The sequence below is a fragment of the Somniosus microcephalus genome, chromosome 6, assembly GCF_052327205.1.
Source record: "Somniosus microcephalus isolate GS21.2 chromosome 6, FLI_Smic_1.0, whole genome shotgun sequence".
In the NCBI taxonomy this organism is placed as follows: domain Eukaryota; kingdom Metazoa; phylum Chordata; class Chondrichthyes; order Squaliformes; family Somniosidae; genus Somniosus; species Somniosus microcephalus.
The window spans coordinates 98,831,728-98,850,890 of record NC_140992.1 but is presented as its reverse complement, the minus strand read 5'-3'; the positions used below and the strand labels follow the sequence as shown (position 1 = coordinate 98,850,890).

Genomic DNA, 19,163 nt, shown 5'->3' with positions numbered 1-19,163 from the left:
ACTACTTTCCCTCCCATCTTAGTATCATCTGCAAACTTTGATATGTTACACTCGGTCCCCTCCTCCAAATCGTTAATATAGATTGTAAAGAGTTGGGGACCCAGCACAAGTTCCAGTTCATACTACTGATGTGTAACATTGATGGGCGGTGTATGTGGCCATTTATGGTATTGTACATTTATAACTGTTTCTTTCCAGAGGCCAACCTTTGGCAACACTGAAGCTATCCTGTTTGATGTCACAAGAAACCCCAGACTCTAGCTCCCATTTCATTCCCCTCCCCCGCTGCTTACTAAACAGTGAAGCATTGGTGAAAAACCCAGAAGTAATCTTCAAACCCCACATTCAGTCCATCACCAAGACCACCTATTTCCATCTCCACAATATCACGATCATCCTTACATCACTGTCACAGCCACTGAAATTCTCATCCAGGTCTTTTAGGAGAAATTGAACCAGCTTTTACCCTAGACAAATCAAAATTCATCTAGAATTATGTCACAAGAAGTCTATCCTGCTCACCTATAGCCTGTGTGCTCAGAGTTATCAATTGGCTCCCTATCCATTGATTTTAAAGTGTTTATTGAGGTCTATAAATCTCCTCAATGGTGTTGCTCCATCCTGCCTTTGAATTTAAGGTGAGTGATCAAGCATGCATGATAGATGCTGATGGTCAGACCCATTTATGCATATCTTCCATATGCTGATGGTCAGACCCATTCATGCATATCTTCCAAAAATAGGAGAAAGAATACAAAGTGAAAGGCCAACAGGTAGACAGTTGAAACAGAATAGTGCATAAAAACAAACTTGCATTTATATGGCACCTTTCACATCCCCAGTGTCCTAAAGGACTTTATAGAATCATAGAATGGTTACAGCACAAGAGGCCAATCAGCTGGTCGAGCTCGTGCCGGCTCTGTGCAAGAGCACTTCAGCTAGTCCCACACCCTGCACTGCAATTTTTTTTCCTTCAGGTACTTATCCATTTCCCTTTTGAAAGCCACAATTGAAAATGCCTCCACCACTCTTTCAGGCAGTGCATTCCAGATCCTAACCACTCGCTGCGTAAGTTTTCCCTCATGTCGCCTTTGGTTCTTCTGCCAATCACCATAAATCTGTGTCCACTGGTTCTCGACCCTTCTGCAAATGAGAACAGTTTCTCTCCATCTACTCTGTTTAGACCCCTCGGGATTTTGAACACCTCTATCAAATCTCCCAACATTCTCTGCTCCAAGGAGAACCACCCCAGCCTCTCCATGTAACTGAAGTCCCTCATCCCTGGAACTATTCTTGTAAATCTTTTCTACATCCTCTCGAAGGCCTTCACATTCTTCCTAAAGTGTAGTACTCAGAATTGGACACAATACTCCAGCTGAGGCTGAACCAGTGTCTTATAAATGTTCATCATAACTTCCTTGCTTTTGTACTTTATGCCTCTATTCATGAAGTCCAGGATCCTGTATGCTTTTTTTAAACTGCTTTCTCAACTTGCCCCGTCACCTTCAACAATTTGTGCACATTTACCCCCAGGTCTCTCTGTTCATGCACCCCCTTTAGAATTGTACCCTTTAGTTTATATTGCCTCTCCTCGTTCTTCCTACCAAAATGTATCACTTCGCACTTTTCTACGTTAAATTTCGTGTCCGCCCATTCCACCAGCCTATGTCCTCTTGAAGTCTATCACTATCCTCCTCACTGTTCACTATACTTCCAAGTTTTGTGTCATCTGCAAATTTTGAAATTGTGCCCTTTACACCCAAGTCCAAGTAATTAAAATATATCAAGAAAAGCAGTGGTCCTAGTACCGACCCCTGGGGAACACCACTATGTACCTTCCTCCAGTCTGATAAACAGCCGTTCACCACTACTGTTTCCTGTCACTTAGCCAATTTCGTATCCATGCTGCCACTGTCCCTTTTATTCCATGGGCTTCAACTTTGCTGGCAAGCCTATTATGTGGCACTTTATCAAACGCCTTTTGGAAGCCTATGTACACATCACCCTCATCAACCCTCTGTTACCTCATCAAAAAACTCAGTCAAGTTAGTTAAACACGATTTGCCTTTAAACAAATCGTGCTGGCTTTCCTTAATTGACCTACACTTGTCCAAGTGACTGTTAATCGGGGACAAAAAATCATCATTTCTAAAAGCTTCCCCACTACCGAGGTTAAACTGACTGGCCTGTAGTTGCTGGGTTTTTCCTTGCACCCTTTTTTGAACAAGGCTGTAACATTTGCAATTCTCCAGTCCTCTGGCACCACCCCCGTATCCAAGGAGGATTGGAAGATTATGGTCAGTACCTCCGCAATTTCCACTTTTACTTCCCTGAGCATCCTAGGATGCATCCCATCCAATCTTGGTGACTCATCTACTTTAAGTACAGCCAGCCTTTCTAGTACCTCCTCCATCAATTTTTATCCCATCCAGTATCTCAATTACCTCCTCTTTCACAGCCAATTAATTACTTTTCTAAGTGTAGTCACTAAAGATCTTTTAGGTAAACACTGTAGTCAATTTGCACATGGCAAAGTCCCTTATAAACATGTACATACTGATTTACCAACACATAGATAGAGAGACATGTCCTGGATGATCCATGAACCGTGCCATTGCAGATTCTCCTGTATATAACAAAAAAAACCAGCTACTGGCATAAATTCAGGGCTTTAAACACTGCTGCAGTTAATTATATTTAACAATCCCAATAGCTACCTTTTTGAAGTCTGGAATAATTTATAGCATATGGTTCCTTTAAAATCAAGAAGTATATTATGAGTTCTATAATTAAATGTAGGACTTTAAACACTTCACTTTAAAAAAGCAAGCAATTAGAACAGTCACTCAAACTTGTAGATTGCAGTTTTTCCAAGCTGAAGTTGCATCTGAATCAACCCTGAACTCAGATTCAAAATGACATGTGGACTTCACCCAAGACTTACAAAACTTTTAGGTCCAATTCAGTACTTAGCTTTCCACTAACATTCAAAGTAATACAAAACAGTAGTGAACAAAGTAAAGTACTGTACTGTAACAATATACTTGATGAATTTTTCCATTTTATAATTATAAAATTGTTATAAATGAAACATGAAGATAAAAATCCAGGCCTCAAAATTCCTGGGGGCAGAGGATGGAAAGCTTTACTTCCACGTCCCTCACCATGGTGGGGGAGGCAGGAATTTAGGAGAGGACCCAGATATGTTGGGATTCTAGCCAGTTTGCACTGGTCTTTGTCCTCCCCCGTCAAGGTAGTGTGTTGGGAGGAGAGGAGATGTTTGAGGGAGGGGTTGATAGCTCCCAAGCTTCTCTGGGAAATTCAACCCTTAAAAAGGCTCAGGAGGCTTACACCAGCTCTCCCACTGAGGCCCTAAAAGCTCCCGAGAAAAAGTAACAATCCTAGAGTTGATCTATTACTTTTAGAAATGCCTGCAAGTTGCACCCATAGAGAAAAAAAAACTTAACAGCAACTTGTCTTTGGCCCTGGAAGGACATCAGGGTCCACCTGTCAGAACAGCCGAGTGCTGCCCTGACATCAGGGCATTGTCTTTTACTAGGGTGGGTGCATAATTTAAATGACTCCGCCCTTGGGATCTCTGGCCTGGGGTTGGGGGGTTCATTCCACCACGTGTGTTGATGGAGCAGACTTCCAGGAATTTTGGGGCTCTAATCTCCTCTGATGGTCGAGTAAACAAAGGGACTCAGTGTAGCATTAGACCAAAAGGTCCCAAGTTTAATCCTCAGTCTGTGCCAAGTTAGCTGATCTCAGCTGAGGCAGCAGTTGGGAAGCCACAATTAAGCCCAATGCTCTGGGCTAGAGGAAGGAAAGAGAATACCATCCCTAACACTATCCAGGGCCCCCTGCTGGAAAGTGAGAGAGAGCACACGTTCGATTCAGCAGTGATGCCCGCTGCAGTCAAATAGACTGCCGATACCCACGGTCAAGAATGACTGCTTGGATGAAATACCAGACCGCTCCAGCCCTTGTCAGCAACTTCAGAAGAGGAAAGAAAATATTAATTCAAATTTTTTTCAGGACATCTCATTTCCTCTCATGTCCAAATATAACCGGTGGCTAGGAAACATAGAAGATAGGAGCAGGAGTAGGCCATTTGGCCCCTCGAGCCTGCTCCGCCATTCAATGAGATCATGGCTGATCAAGGAAGCAGGCAAAGTAATCACAGGAAGCCACCAATGTTCTGGAGGGTGGGAGAAGCTACTCTTTGATACACCCTTCCCTATAGGGATATAACTGGAAATTAACTTGGCACCCCCCACACCCCACCTAAGCAGCAGTCAAAATTGTTAACCAACTGCTCCCCCACTACCATGACATAACAGACTAGTGCTCCACAGACTGTCGTATTTTTTATTTTGTCTCAACAGTAAGGGCTAATGATATCTATAGGCTCTTGTTATGAGGAGCCACTCAATCTGACAGTACAAGTGAGTTGAATTAACGTAGCCTAATTGAAATGACAGTAAAGCACCCTCAATTAATGACTACATCTCTGCCGATATTAATTCAGCTCCATTGCACTCTAACTCCTTCAACATAGCATTCCGGACGCCATCAGACTCAATTTAGAACCATTTTAGGATAACAATTAAGAAAAAATCATTTCATTTTCAGAAATAGTTGTGAGCACTGGTGGTGATAACCCATTTTTTAAAAACATTTTTGTTCTGCCATACTTTTTGACCGACAGCAATTATGTTTCCTGCCAATCCAAAATAAAAACTTGCAGGTACTAGACTGCAAGTCCATTGACTATTTAATCCCATCAAAGCTGAAATCAGAGCCAAACTGACCAGATATACTACAATACAAATATTTTGCATCTTATGGCCAATACAGTAGTCAACCATTGCACCCTGAATATAGCTAAACCAGAGTAGTATAAAACTAATGTATTTATTCATTACTTTCTCATACATGTTCCGGAAAAGCGGCAGTGAGTATACCAGCGTTAAAAAAAAATTAAGGAATTTTTTTTTCTAGGTTCCTCAAGGAATCTGCACCAACTTTTACCACGAGTAACAGGAAAACAACAGTGTTAATACAGCTTCACAGCTTTGCAGAAATGTCATGAAATGGTTCCACGGACTTTCTTGTGGCTATATACCAGTATTTCTGTTTTCAATGCTCGAACAGCAAGCATAGAGTTCATGCGAGAGTTAGGATCAACCACTTACTCAATTAATGGAATTTTTTGGTCAGCATACAGAAATCACATTACACAAATACAAAGAAACATAGCTTTGCTAAGACATTAATCTACCACGGACGTCAAAAAATTAAAAAATGTAGGTGCCTTAGGTGCCAAAAAAGACAAGAAAACTGAAGAAGCATTTTCCACCATTTACTCTCATTATCAAAAATAGTTTTCAATTCTTCTTGCAAAACAAAAAAGGAAAAAACAAAAAACAAAAAATTAAAGTACAGACTGGACACAAAACATCACATTATTCCTATGGCTTCAAAACGCTACTTGACCACATTCACAGGAAATGACACCAGCTACACTATAAAAACAAAAGGTGCCATTCGATCTCTTTCTGCATGTGAAAGTTTTCCTGCACATTTACACTATGTGAGTAACCATTGTTGTGCATGCTATGTGCCAAACCAGAAGTGAGGCTGAGGAGTAATTTCATATACATCATTACAATGGTGGACAGTGGTACAAGCAGTTCAGCCACATGGACACATGTAACGGGATTAAGAGATATTAATGATAAAATACTGGATTTATTTATTTATTTATTTTTATTTTTTTAAAAAGGGATGTGAGGGGGAAGAGAAGAGCACATGCACTAGTCCCCATTTTTGAAGTGCCTTAGTAAAAGTTAGGTATTTATTCCTTTCAATTTTGTATGAAAAGTGGGCCAAATTGCACATCAAGTCACAGGTGCTGGTTGTTTTGTTACTCAGCTGGGTTTGTACCAATGTGAAACCAGAATTTGCCAATGTGGCTAAAACGTATAGCATTTATTTTAGTCAGACATGCTGACAACTAACTGTCAGCTGCAGTACTAACTATCTGGCACTAGAAGGCACAGGTGCACTTTGTAAATATAGTACTACACAATAAGTGCTATGCTACCCAATGGCAGACAGCCAGTAATGCAGAGGCACTGCCATAATAGGCACATTTCGGGTGAATAAATGTCAATTCTTCACCACTTTACTTTTCGTATCACCACTGGAGACAGTGGCGAGCTGTAGCGTGCATCCAGTGTAGTATCAAATTATTATACACCTCTATAAATTCATAATGGAATAATCCCCATAGATATTGAAGAGAAATGCTTGCACAAAATATTTCTGGCCAGATTAGCAGACACAACTTAGCAGACTCAAACTTCATCTGTACACACTATCGTTGGCTCCAGAACCCTCTCCAATTGTAGGCATCTAAGTGCATGTGCAGGGTGGGGTGGGGTCTTCCAGCAACCACCATTCATGACAGAATAACATATTGAGCACCAGATGGTTCTCCTAATGAAACAGCAAGCAGACCTGAGGGAAGAAAATATCTCATGTGCGTCTAAAGTGTCATCCTCATTTCTACTTGAATCTGCAACTACACAGGTGTAATGGGAGTGTTTTGCTTTGTGCAACTGATCCATGCTAATGCAGTCATTAGAAAATAATGAGGCATTTTGTTTTAAATATATTCTTGGGTCATCTAATGACATTACCAAAATAAAACAAAACCAATGTTTTTTTTTGATTTAGAGAACACAAAAATAATCTGCATATAAAAAAGTGACATTATATTCTACATGAATTTTTAAACTGTTCGTACTGTAGTTCACCATTTTCTGCTTTTTTAAATTACACCTTAACCGTTTGCGATTATGCACAATGCATAAGCAGCAACAATGAGGTCAAATTTCTCTTGCCAGAGATCATTCAGTATAAACCACTTGTAACAGTTCATTAATTACATCTTATTGAACAAATTAACCCATTCCTCCTTTTTGGAGCCAGGCCTGATGATTTACATTTACTTCAAGTGATCTATACCCAAAGCACTACGGCAAGTTCAACTAAGTTTTTTTCCCCAAAAACAGAACTATAGCTGCCTTAATGTTGTAGCCATCCCCATGAACAGGGACAAGTCTAAGGTCTACCAGATCGATTCCAATCTAACAGTCATATCTATAGTCAATAGTTTCATCCAAGCTTTTGTCGTCATGTGGACTGGCAGCTAGGAAAGTTGGTATGGGCGACCCCGTTGTCACATTGATGACACTTGCGCTCGTGCTTGCATTCCGCACAGCGTTGCTGATGCTGGTTAGGCTGATGCCCACAGTAAGCCTGGTCTGCTCCAAGGCCTTTTCTGGCACAGCAAAAGCCTCCAACTTTTTCTCGCCATTGGCCATGTATGAGTTCTGGCAACCACGGCAAATGCAGTCCAAACAGGCCTTGCGATTTGAGTAACAAGGGCAACGTTGCCCGCGACATGTAAGAACACTTGGGTTTTGTGTAGCACGTCCACACTTACACCCCTTCTTCTCTTGGGGCTTTTTGTACGCTATTTTTGATGGGCTACCAGGCATTACAGTACTGCTATGAACTTTCTCTTTATTTTTAGATTTGGTTGTTCCCTGCTTTACTTTCGAGTGCGATTTCTTTGCTCCATGTTCTGCGTGCTTTTTAACACTTTTACTGGCCGCAAGCAAGGATTTGCCCACTTTTAGTGTGCCCCCATTTGGCACTGTGACTACAGTTTCCGTGGACAACTTGGTCTCTCGTTTGGCAGGAACAGGAGCAGCAGCCCCTAATGGTGGGCCGTGTATAATGCTGGAAATAGGTAGGGGCTGAATTTTTTCACTGTCGCTCTCCGATCGAGATCGCTTCCGATTCCCCCGTACAATTTTAGGTGTTGCTGCTACACAGGGAATACCGTGAGGGGGTGCATTGCTAGAAACAAAAATACTGCTTTTAGGAGGCAAGGAGATGGGTTTGGCATCTATAAGAGGTCCATTGGGTGCACTTTCCTCAGAAATAGGTTGTGAATAATTGCTGCAGGCCTCAAGATTATTTGCAACAGTTTCCAAGTCTTGAAATACATGTCCATCAGTAAATAACAAAGAACCAATAGGCTTTATGTCTTCACCATAATTGCAAATGTCAACTCCCACTACATCGACATTACTACAAGAAACTACTTCGTTGACTGTCTGCAAACGGTCAGAAAAGTCCCTATTTTTGAAGTCCTCCCCAATGCAGGATGTATTGAGCCTTTCTGAATTTTCTGAAGAAATAATATTTACAGTAAATTCGCCAGCTGGAAGTCCATTGCAACCAGGCAACCCATTGAAACTAGAGCAGATCAGTTCAGTATTACTTGAAACTCGCTCCCTGTCTTGAACATTTTCAATGATTCGTGGTGTTGCCGCCATTTCCAGGTCACTGGCACATTCTGAGGTTGACTGAGTTGGGGAACTTGACAAATTTAAAGCACCGGCCAAAGCAGAAGTCCCTTGCTTCTCTTCGTCCAACGATAGCCCTTCTTGCAGCAGGGTTAAGATGTCAGGGGCGCCATCCATAACTGTAGCTAGATGCTGTGAAATTGGGGATTCAGCTACATATTCACATAGTTTCTTGTAGCAGCACACCAGGATGCTCAGCTGTTTATTTTCCTCAAACTGTTCATAATCTTTGCACCAACTACAGGAGGGCTTCATCATCATCTTTTTACCTTTACACATTTTGCAGACATAATGCTGGCAAGTGGAGTTTGTAGGAGCAATTGGATCCTTCAGTAGGTTTCCTGTAAAAGAAAAAAAAAATTACTATCTGGAATGTACTGTTGCTAAGACTACTGAAGCTTCAGTAATGTATTGTATGTAGAAGGTTGAAGCTTTTTCTTCAGTTTTGTTAAGACAATTTATCTTGCAATTTTTTTTTTTTTTTTTTTAAAAAGCAAATTCCTGATAAATTACTTCTCAGAAACAATTCCCACTACTATGTCTCTGCCCATTCTATAATTTCTCCCAAGGTGAGGGAAGAGGAGAAAAGATAAAAATGACTGAAATGTATTAATTTACATTTTGCCATTAAACAAAGTTGATTGTAGCTATACAAACCTTTTTGAAGAATCTGTCACTTAAGTAATTCTCAGCCCTATTCCAATTTATAGGTTACAGCCTTCAAATGCCAGCATTATAGTGACTACAGTGCATGTTAAAAAGATTCACAAAAATTAATGATTCAAGTATGCCATTTGTTAGTTAATGATTTGTGGGGTGGTGGAGCAGACCGGAGAACATGTGTTCTTTAGGCAACAGTTTCCTGTATCAGAACTACTGTAAATGTCTTAAGTGGTCTTTTACAGCCAAAATTATAATGCCAATCAGATTCCTCTTTCATAGGGTGGCAAGAGTTCATGAACTTGCCCTATACTGGTACTTCCTATTTAATATTTCACTCATGTTTTGCCTTCATTGATTATAAATAAAGATCTCTTATTGTAGTTTGCTATGTCAAGTAATTGGCATTTTGCACCTGAAGCTATGGACCTGGAGAGATAAACTGTTATAGGGAAGAAGTATGTGTGAAACATTCTTCTAATCATAGGGGAGGAAATGAATACCAGTACATGACCAACACAAATACTAAAAAATACTAAGTAACATTCAATTAGCACCCCATCTGCATACTCACCTACAAACTATGCAATCAACTGAGAACTTCTATAAAATAGCATTAGGCTAGTTACAACATAGAAAAGTGTGTGTGAGGAAGAGAAAACAGCTGGGCCATTTAAATGCATAAACAATTCTTTTGTGAATAGCTAATCTTCATCTTTGCCCATGTTAAACATAGTCTTGTACATTTCTTTTCAATGTCACCTGCCTAAAACAGCAGCAATTCAATGAACGTGCACTGTGTATATACATATATATATTAAAAGATGTGCCCCCAACAGCTCCAGTCATAGATAATTTCCATGAGGGTGCTTAAATGAACAATTCAATTAAACAAGAGAACTAGACCAATTGGTTGATTAGTATCGTGTCCATTACTTACTGCCATTCTAAAATGCTACAAATCATTTAAAATTGCAGCTTTAAGTTCTCAAAACTTGCTTTGCAAAACTGATCTAATATGGACTTACACAACAGAGAGAAAATAAACAGTTATTAAACATGTGTAATGATGTGCAACATGATATCCAGCAAAGCACAAACTGACTGCAGCAATAGCCAATAGTACACTAGCTATTTTACAAGAAAAGATTTAAATATCAAATTTGAAATTATGTTCTTCTTAAAATGTAATGTTCCTCACAAGGGACAAAAATAAGCTATTGCTTGTCTGCCTAGTAAGCATAAGCCAAAACATCCTGGGACTTCCACATCAGCCTCTTGAGTAAACACATCAGGGATACATTAATCAATGTCTGACCATAGTACAAGGGTTCAGACAAAGTTAAAAAATAAGGAGTATCTGCTGCAATTTAAAAAAGATATTTGGAAGCTAACATTGAAACTAACCCAATAAGCTGGTGTTGTTGGACATCACAGGTTAGCTTTATGAAGTATTGTATAGATAAATCAATTTCTTGTTAAAGAAATTGTTTGGTGTTTGCACATTGAACTGAATTTTTGTTTCATTAAAACAAGGCAAATGACAGATATGGGACATGCATTTTTTCCTCAACTGATGAAAAGCATTTGCTACTGATAGCAACACTTTGCTGGGTACATTTTAGACCAGAAGATAGGCAGTTAAAAACATTTTGTTTTGCAGCAGCAATCTTATATGGAGGCCAGTAAACAAATTGTTACTACACCATATTGTTTCCAACCTGTCTTTTGTATCCTTAGCGATAAAATCATGAGTATTGCTCATCTTTTAACTCTTGTATCACTGCCCCCTCACCAACAGGCAACATCTTCCAAATCCTGGTACAGTTGGCTTTGTCTGAAATACCAGTATATACTTAACTCAATCATGACTGAAGACATTCTACTATTGCACAGTGAAAAGGCTGCACCAGGTCTTCAGAACAGTGTTGCGCTAGTAACCACCATAACAATATAATCTCACCTTAACTGCTTTCATCTACAATTTTCTATTGCACTACCAGGTGGCAGAGAATACAAGTGTAAGAGTTGGCAACGTAACCCAAGAATGCCCTAGGTTCCTCTAAAATAACTCTGAACCAAGTAATATTAAAAAAGCAAAGAAACACATTGGCCCAGTAATTCGGGTTCCAACGCGTGAGTAAGCACCGTGTACTCACGCGTGGGCCCGATGGAAGTGCCGGTTTTCAGCATGCGCGGAAAACCGGCATTTCCTTTCCTCTGAACCAAGGGGTTCAGAGGTGGAACGCGTGTGCGCAGGAGTCTGCACGTGCGCGCTGAAATTCCTTTTTTTTTTAAATATACAGGGTTGCCCGTGCGATAAGGCCTCCAGTTTTTACGTGAGAAAAAAGCAGACGTAAGTACTTAGTTTTAAAAAGGTAAGTGGTCTATTAATTAAAGTTAGAATTTTCCCCCCCACAGGTTTATTATTTTTAAAGACTTTACAGTAAGGCAAGTGTATTTTTAGACCCGATTTAAAAAAAAATTATTTTTCTCAAAAATTTGATTAATTGTTTAAATTAGTTTTTTTTACAGTTATTAATAGTTCATTTAATTAGTGGGATGTTTTTTAAACTTTTATTTGAAGTTTAAGTACTGTTTTGGGCGCCTGGAGTTTTCATGAGTTTGACAGTTCTTACTATCAAACTCATGAATGAACTTTTGCAACCTCCAATTGGTTGCCCAGTGCTCACGTGATCCCAGCCGGCTCATCGAACTAACTACACCGCTGGATCACGCAAGCACAGCGCGCCGGGAGCTGAACCGGGCCACTGACAGGAAATCCACGCAGGGCCAGGCTTCAACTGTCGGCGCGCTATGTAAGTGTAGGTCGGGGGCTTGCACCCGCAGGAAGCCCCCGACACCAATTTCTGGGCCATTAACATTTCAGCAGTAAGCTAAATCCAACATAATTATTATTTTTTTTAATTTTTTTTTTAAAAAGGATAATTTTTACTTTCAACAACTACAAACTATAACTCAATTCTCAGGTGAGTTAACACTGACAGAATACCATCCAACTCTAAAATAGCAATTGCAAATCACAAAGAATCAAGGAGTACTGCATTCAGTTTTGGGCACTGAAACTCACAAAAGATATATTGGTCTTGGAGAGGTTACAACACAGATACACCAGAATGATGCCAGGGCTAAAGGGTTAAAATAAGAGGACAGGTTCCATAAACTTGGCTTGTATTCCCTTGAGCTTAGAAGGTTGAGGGGTCATTTAATCGTCTTTAAAAAATGATAAAAAGGGATTCGATAGGGTAGATACAGAAAACATAAGAACATAAATAGGAGCAGGAGTAGGCCATTTGGCCATTCGAGCCTGCTCCGCCATTCAATATCATGGCTGATCTTCTACCGCATCTCCACTTTCCTGCACTATCCCCATAATATCCAAAAATCTGTCTTGAATATACTCAACGACTGGAATTCTCTACCCCAGAGGGCTGTGGAGGCTCAAAGATTCACCACCCTCTGAGTGAAGAAATTTCTCCTCATCTCAGTCGTAAATGGCCGACCCCTTATTTGGAGACTGTGACCCCAAGTTCTAGACTCCCTGGCCAGGGGAAACATCCTCTCTGCATCTACCCAGTCAAGCCCTGTAAGAATTTTGAATGTTTCAAAGAGATCACCTCTCATTCTTCTAAACTCTAGAGAATAAGCCTAGTCTACTCAATCTCTCCTCATAGGACAATCCCCCCAGGAACCAGTCTGGTGAACCTTCGTTGCACTCCCTCTATGGCAAGTATATCCTTCCTTAGGTAAGGAGACCAAAACTGTACATAATACTCCAGGTATGGTCTCACCAGGGCCCTATATATTTCCTCTCTGGTAGGGAACCCAGAATAAGAGGGTATACTCTTAAAATTAGAGCTAGGCATTTGGGAGTGAAATCAGGAAGCACTAGTTCACAAAGAGTAGTTGAAATCTGGAAATCTCAATACGAAAACCAAATAAAACACTTTTTCTTCAATGGCTTATAAGACAGCCTCGTTAATATGGTACCAAGTATTTGTGTTAGAGATCCCAATTAAAATTGCAACAAGCTGATCTACTGGAAGTCTACTGCGAATCTTACAGGATTGCCACGTCTTATGTAAGGTATTTACTCCCAAAACAATATTGGGCCAACGAAAGTGCCGGTTTCGTGCATGCGCTGGAAACCGGAACTTCCGTTCCCTTGAAGGAAGGAATTCGGAGGTCAAACACGTGCGCCTGGAACTTCTGGTGTTTTTTTTCTTTAAACAGGTTTCTCCGGGGAGGATAAGTCTCCAGCAGCTGCGCGTTTAAAAAGCAGTTGCAAGGCCTGCTTTTATCAAGGTAAGTGGTGAATTAAGTTAAATTAAAACATTTTTTCCCCACAGGTTTATTATTTTTAAATACTTTAAAGAAAGGTAAGTTTATTTTTAGCCCTGTTAAAAACTAATTAATTTTTTCAAAAAATAACTATTTTAAACAATTTAAATTTATGTCATTTATAGTTATTTTAAAAATGTGATCCCCTCCCCCCCCCAAATTTATTTGACGTTTAAGTTAGGTTTTGGGGCCGATCTCTATTCATAGATTTGTCAGGTCTTCCTGTCAAATCTATGAATGGAGATTCCCTGCTACGATTGGCTCTCCATGGCTCACGTGATCCCAGGGGACGCTTCAAACTAACTGCGCCCCTGCGATACGCAAGCACTGCGTGCCAGCAGCTGGAAGAGGCCCAGGATTGGAATCCCACGCAGGCCCACAACACAACGGCAGGCGCGCTAGGCAAGTGCAGGTTGGGGGCTTGCACCCGCAGGAAGCCCCCGACTCGAATTTCTGGCCCATTAAAATGAACTATTCTCCGGTACTAAATTAATGTTAAGGGAGTTCTACTTTACATTTGATATGGCTGTCACTATCCTGTAATTGTGAGTACCATGTCAATAGCATTGAAGGTTTTACTTTGTTTTCAACTTTTAAAATCTCAAATTTGTACCCAATATTAAATTGTACTAAAGAAATCACCAAATTACCCACATTTATTTAGATGAAATGAAATATCAAGACTGCCTATTACATCCCAAGATTCTTAAGAGCACTAAAATTATTGGGTAAATCATAGAATGATACAGCACAGAAGGCGGCCATTTGGCCCATCGTGCCCATGTCAGCTCTTGAGTAGAGCTATCCAATTAATCCCACTCCTCTGCTCTTTCCCCATAGCCCTGCAAATTTTTACAGAATAGAATACTGGAAAGTGTAATAAGATTGCTTTAAAAGAAAATCTGACATAACTGCAGGAAGTAAATCTGGATACATTTTCTCTGTCATTTCTGATTTGGACTAATTGCACCCACATTTTGCAGATTATCCTTGCTATTTTCCCTGATGCATACTAAATGACCTGACTCTTGGCACTTTGCCCAGAGTTCGGTGCCCAAACAATGAGGCAGACATATAAACCATATCAGGCACCAACCAACTAGCCATCTCTTACAAAACGACTTATCCAATGTATGAATGAGAAGAGGTGGGAAATCTCTGAGTTTTTAGTTAAAAAAATAAAATTCTCTCAAAATATGACTGTACTTCCTCAACTCCAGCAAGATACTGTATCAAGGAGATGAAGTTTTTTTTAACCATGCTTTATATAAATAATAAACTAGTGCTGTCCCCTAACACTGATCACAGATAAAATGTAAAGGGCATAAGTATGCAGGACTGAAGTACCTCATCATGCTCTCCTTCCTCCCTTCAGGGCACAATGTGCTCACCTCATGCTGCTCAATTCAGAAGTCTGGTATCTCTCCCACAATTTGACTTTGACGCTGAAGCCCTTCCTCGGACCTGTACCAAGCTGCATAAACCAACCTCACGCTTAGACGTGGCACCTCTTGGGGGTTTGGCGGGGGGGGGGGGGGGGGGGGGGAGGAGTAGTAAAGGTGAAAATATAAATACCCCCCAAATGCTGCAAGAGGGTCCCTCTCTCTCTCCTCCCAAGTCCATGTAAAGTGGCATCTCTCCCTCTGCCGTTCAACATTGTCTGCCCCTCAAGTGGTTGGAGTTGAGCTGCAACCCCCGACAGCTGAGCCTTGTAATACCTTATCACACCCCCAAAAAACTGTTCTTAATACTTTCATGAATGTAGCAAGTTGCTGAATGAAACAAAATCAAAAAACAGATATACTGCAACACAAGCAGTTATCCAAAGTGTTCTCTCACTCTATATGCATAGGCCCAGAGATCAGAGCTATAACCAAGGATCTCGTTGAGGATTTAGCAAGACAACTGTGCACCAGGATGGATTCAAGGGTAAAGGGAACAAAACTGACAATTGGGCATGGATCACTGGCTTCATTCAAACTCTATGCTCCACAAGCCTGCATCCCAGAAGCCACAGTCCAAAAATAAACAAAACTATTCACACAAATATGCAAACACTGGAAACACACTTGGGGCCCCAAAACAATTTCTTATATTAAAGGACTAGTATTTCTTCTTTAATTTTTAATCTCCACCCCTTTAGTAAAAGCTATTTTAAAACACATTTGGATGTCCTTTTATCTTTGTTCAATCATTTGTATTTTAACGTAACCATTTATCAAAACTGCTATTATGGTAATTGAGTGTTATGATACCACAACAAAATGCTTTCTTCTTTCCATATTTAGCTGAAACAAATGTCAAACACTAGGGTATTTATCACCATGGACACTTAAATGCTGATAAAAGGTATTTTACTACTATTTGAAATTTTAATGAATAATGGCTACATAGCAGTCTACATATAAATAAAATTTAAAATAGAACTTTCCCAAGTGTGACCTTAAACACTACTTGCACTGTTTACCTCAAGAAAGTGTACAGAAATTATCTTTAGATTTAACTGCAAGAGCCATAATGCAAGACAAAAAAAAACAAAGGTATCACCCATGTAGAAAACTTCAAAACAGCATTGCTACTCTGCATGGCTTTTACTCAAATCCACTTTTAAACATACCTTTTTCCTACGGTTTAAAAATAAATAATTTTGTGCTTTAAAAGTGCCTAGATAAGACTCAATTAGTACAATAAGGAATCTGCAAACATTAGGCAGTTTAGTAAGTTAGTAATTCAACAGCCACTGATTGTCAGGGTTCAGGTGTATACCTACAATTCCCACAGAACCAATCGCAACTTTTGTTGTGCTAACAGTAGAGTGCCAAGTAGAGGATTCCCTACAAGAACAAAAATGTTTTAAAGCAGGAGGCCCGTCATCCTTGGCTGATCTAAAAAGTCACAGGAGGTGAAGAACAGGTGAAAGGTTACTGGGAGGCCCAAATATAAAGATAATTTGGAAAAACAATCCAAATTTAAACATGACTTAAAATCAAACTGCATAATAAAAAAGGAAGAATTTTCCTTGCCAATACAAAAAGGATACCCTGAAAGAATGCAGGAAAATGAATAGAAACTTTCGTCACTTGAGACAATTTTCCTATACCTCAACCACTTCAAAAAAACTCAGTAAATGTACCGTCTTATGGAGGCTGGGACACAATTGAGTGTGACATTTATCAAACCATAATTAAGTTCCTTAAAAACCGTCGGATAACCAGAGTCGTCCAAACTTTATAAAATATAACTACGTATGAGCGAGGTTTTGATGTAATTTTCGGAATTAAATCGAATATGAAAAGTTTAAAAATCTGAAGGGGAGGGTTAGCAAAGTAATGGATTCCTATAGGAGCCGAGTTGCTCATTGGGTGAACTTGCTGCGTCTCCAGATCGAAGCCTCAGAGCAAACACGTGCGCGTGTTTACTTTTGGGCAGAATACAAAAGCGTCCTGGTATAGTGGGCCTATTCCTCTTGGGCCAACTAATGCAAAATTACAACTTTTAATAAAACAAGAACAAAGATATATCCACAATTGGTAACTGGCAACGAATGACTTTAAAAGATTCCCCAATTTGTAACCAGATTATAAAAAGGGGTTTACACTCGCCGACGCAACGGAGCGGGGATTTCAAACTACCAGACTTCCCATTCACATTTATACAAAATAGCCGGTCAATTGCAAAGAAAAAAAGGGAACAATTTTTAAAAGAAACATTTTATGTCACTACTCACAGACTCATCTCATTTAATAATGTTGCTCCACATTAAAAACGAAGTGAATCATAGATGAATTGAAATCATCTATCTAGAAACACATACTACTACATGGTAAGGAAACCATTGATCTCCCCAAACACGTGGTAACTTTTGTTTTCAAGTCAGAGAAATGCAAATTACAAGCCTGCAAGCTTATTTCTTGATATCTCGGATTACAACAGAGAAATGCACAAAGAACCGGTACAAATGAATTGAGTGTTTGGTGAATACAGGACATTCAAATAATGTCGTATTTGTGCTTACAGGCTTGCAGGAAAATTACAAATTGTATTTGTGATCGATATTATAAAAAGCACAGACCTGTTGCAACGAAAAACAGTGAATCGGTATTGAAGTCTCCTAACGTCTCCAGTTTTAAAAGCATTGTAATACGGTCGAGTTATGGGTGGAAACACTAAATTCAACTGAGCTCCATAGCTTTGACAACACTACAGGCTTCTGCTGCAATGCAAACAGGGAAAACACATTGCACAAGCGTGCAATTTGCAGTCCTCTTGTTATTCTGATAAAACGACCCGCTATACCAAGATCACTTATAATACTGTGTTCAATTAATCGCGAAAAAAACCCAGAGTCTTTGGCCAAGATAAAAACGCATGGACGGGACAACACTAAACAGTGCAGGCCTCTGCTCCAATGTTAGATAAATCCAGCTAGGTATGGAAAAAAAATATTCCTAAACATCAGTATGCAATTACACAACAACCTTGTTCTAACAACTGTGCTTAAAATGTAAAACTCAAGTCAGGTTTCTGCGATAAGAAACGCAGATTACAGTTTTGCTCTGCTAGTACTGTAAACAGTGCAGGCAGGCCTCTTGGTGCAATGCAAAGGATACATCTCAACACAAGCGGAGGAGGAAGAGAGGGGAACTACGCCACTTGTACTCGAGGAGAAAAAAGGTAAAATAAAACACACAAATTTACAACTGAGCTTGCACAGTTTGCAACGAAAAGCTTTGGAGAAAAAAAAATGCAGTTATGGTGGTGAGCAGAACAGGCCTCTGGTGCAATGCACAAACCCTCCATACAGAATACACATGGAGATAGAGGGGGGGAAAAAAATCAGGCTTAAAAATATAAGAGAGGAGCACATTGCTCGTTATATAACTGCACAGATCTCCAACCACCCCCCAACCATCCTTTTGCAAAATAAAAAACAAAGACAGCGTGTGCCTTTATTTATATATATATTTTTTGCATTCATATTTTTCCAGGTACTTATAACACTCACCGCAGACACAGCAGGAGAGGGACTGGCGCAGGTAGGGCAGCAGTTTGTAGAGCTCGGAGAAGGAGCCGGGCTCCTGCGGCTCGCACTGCATGATGTAGCGGCAGGTCGACACGTACAGGCTGGTGGCGTTGACCGGGTTCATGGCGGCGGAGCGGGCCAGGCCGTTCTGTCGAAGCTGCTGCTGCCGCCGACGAGAAGATTTCCGATTCCTCTTTCTCCGACGCCCAGTTGCGGCGGCGTTGCCAACGTCCATTTAATAGAACGAGGTGTCAGCGGCGGGGCCGCTGCTGTTTCCCTGCTCGGCGTGTTGTAGTCTCCGGCGGCGCGGTTCCTCTCCCAGAGCCATAACAACAACAGAGGCAGCGGTGGTGGTGGCGTCGAGCCGACTACCCGCGGGCGGCGTCCCCATCCGAGCCGCGCTGGCTGCGGGCTCCGCGTCCCCCTGGCGATCGGTACCTACCGCTGAACTCGAGCACGGGGCGCCTGGGCCGCGCACCTCTCGCCATTCGCCAGAACTCACCGCCCCCCCAGCCCCGTCTCCCTCCCGCAGCCCCGCGACAAACCAACACCCCTCACTCTCCTCCTCCGAGAGCCTCCGCTTTCCGAGGGAGGGCAAAGAAAAGCGAAAGGAAGGGGAGGGGGAAAAAAAAGAGAGCGTGCGAACGGCAGAGCTCAACCCCTCGCAACCC

The 19,163-nt window shown here is 40.8% G+C and overlaps 1 protein-coding gene across 1 annotated transcript; it reads right to left on the bottom strand.

Moving 5' to 3' along the window:
- Nucleotides 1–5,352: 5,352 nt before the first annotated feature.
- Nucleotides 5,353–18,997, bottom strand: LOC147115946 (E3 ubiquitin-protein ligase MSL2-like). Its single transcript, XM_085990619.1, has 2 exons — nt 18,475–18,997; nt 5,353–8,788 (listed from the first exon to the last, which is right to left on the bottom strand). The coding sequence occupies exons 1-2, from the start codon at nt 18,725–18,727 to the stop codon at nt 7,158–7,160; spliced, it is 1,884 nt and encodes a 627-aa protein (XP_085846745.1). The 5' UTR covers nt 18,728–18,997; the 3' UTR covers nt 5,353–7,157.
- Nucleotides 18,998–19,163: the final 166 nt, after the last annotated feature.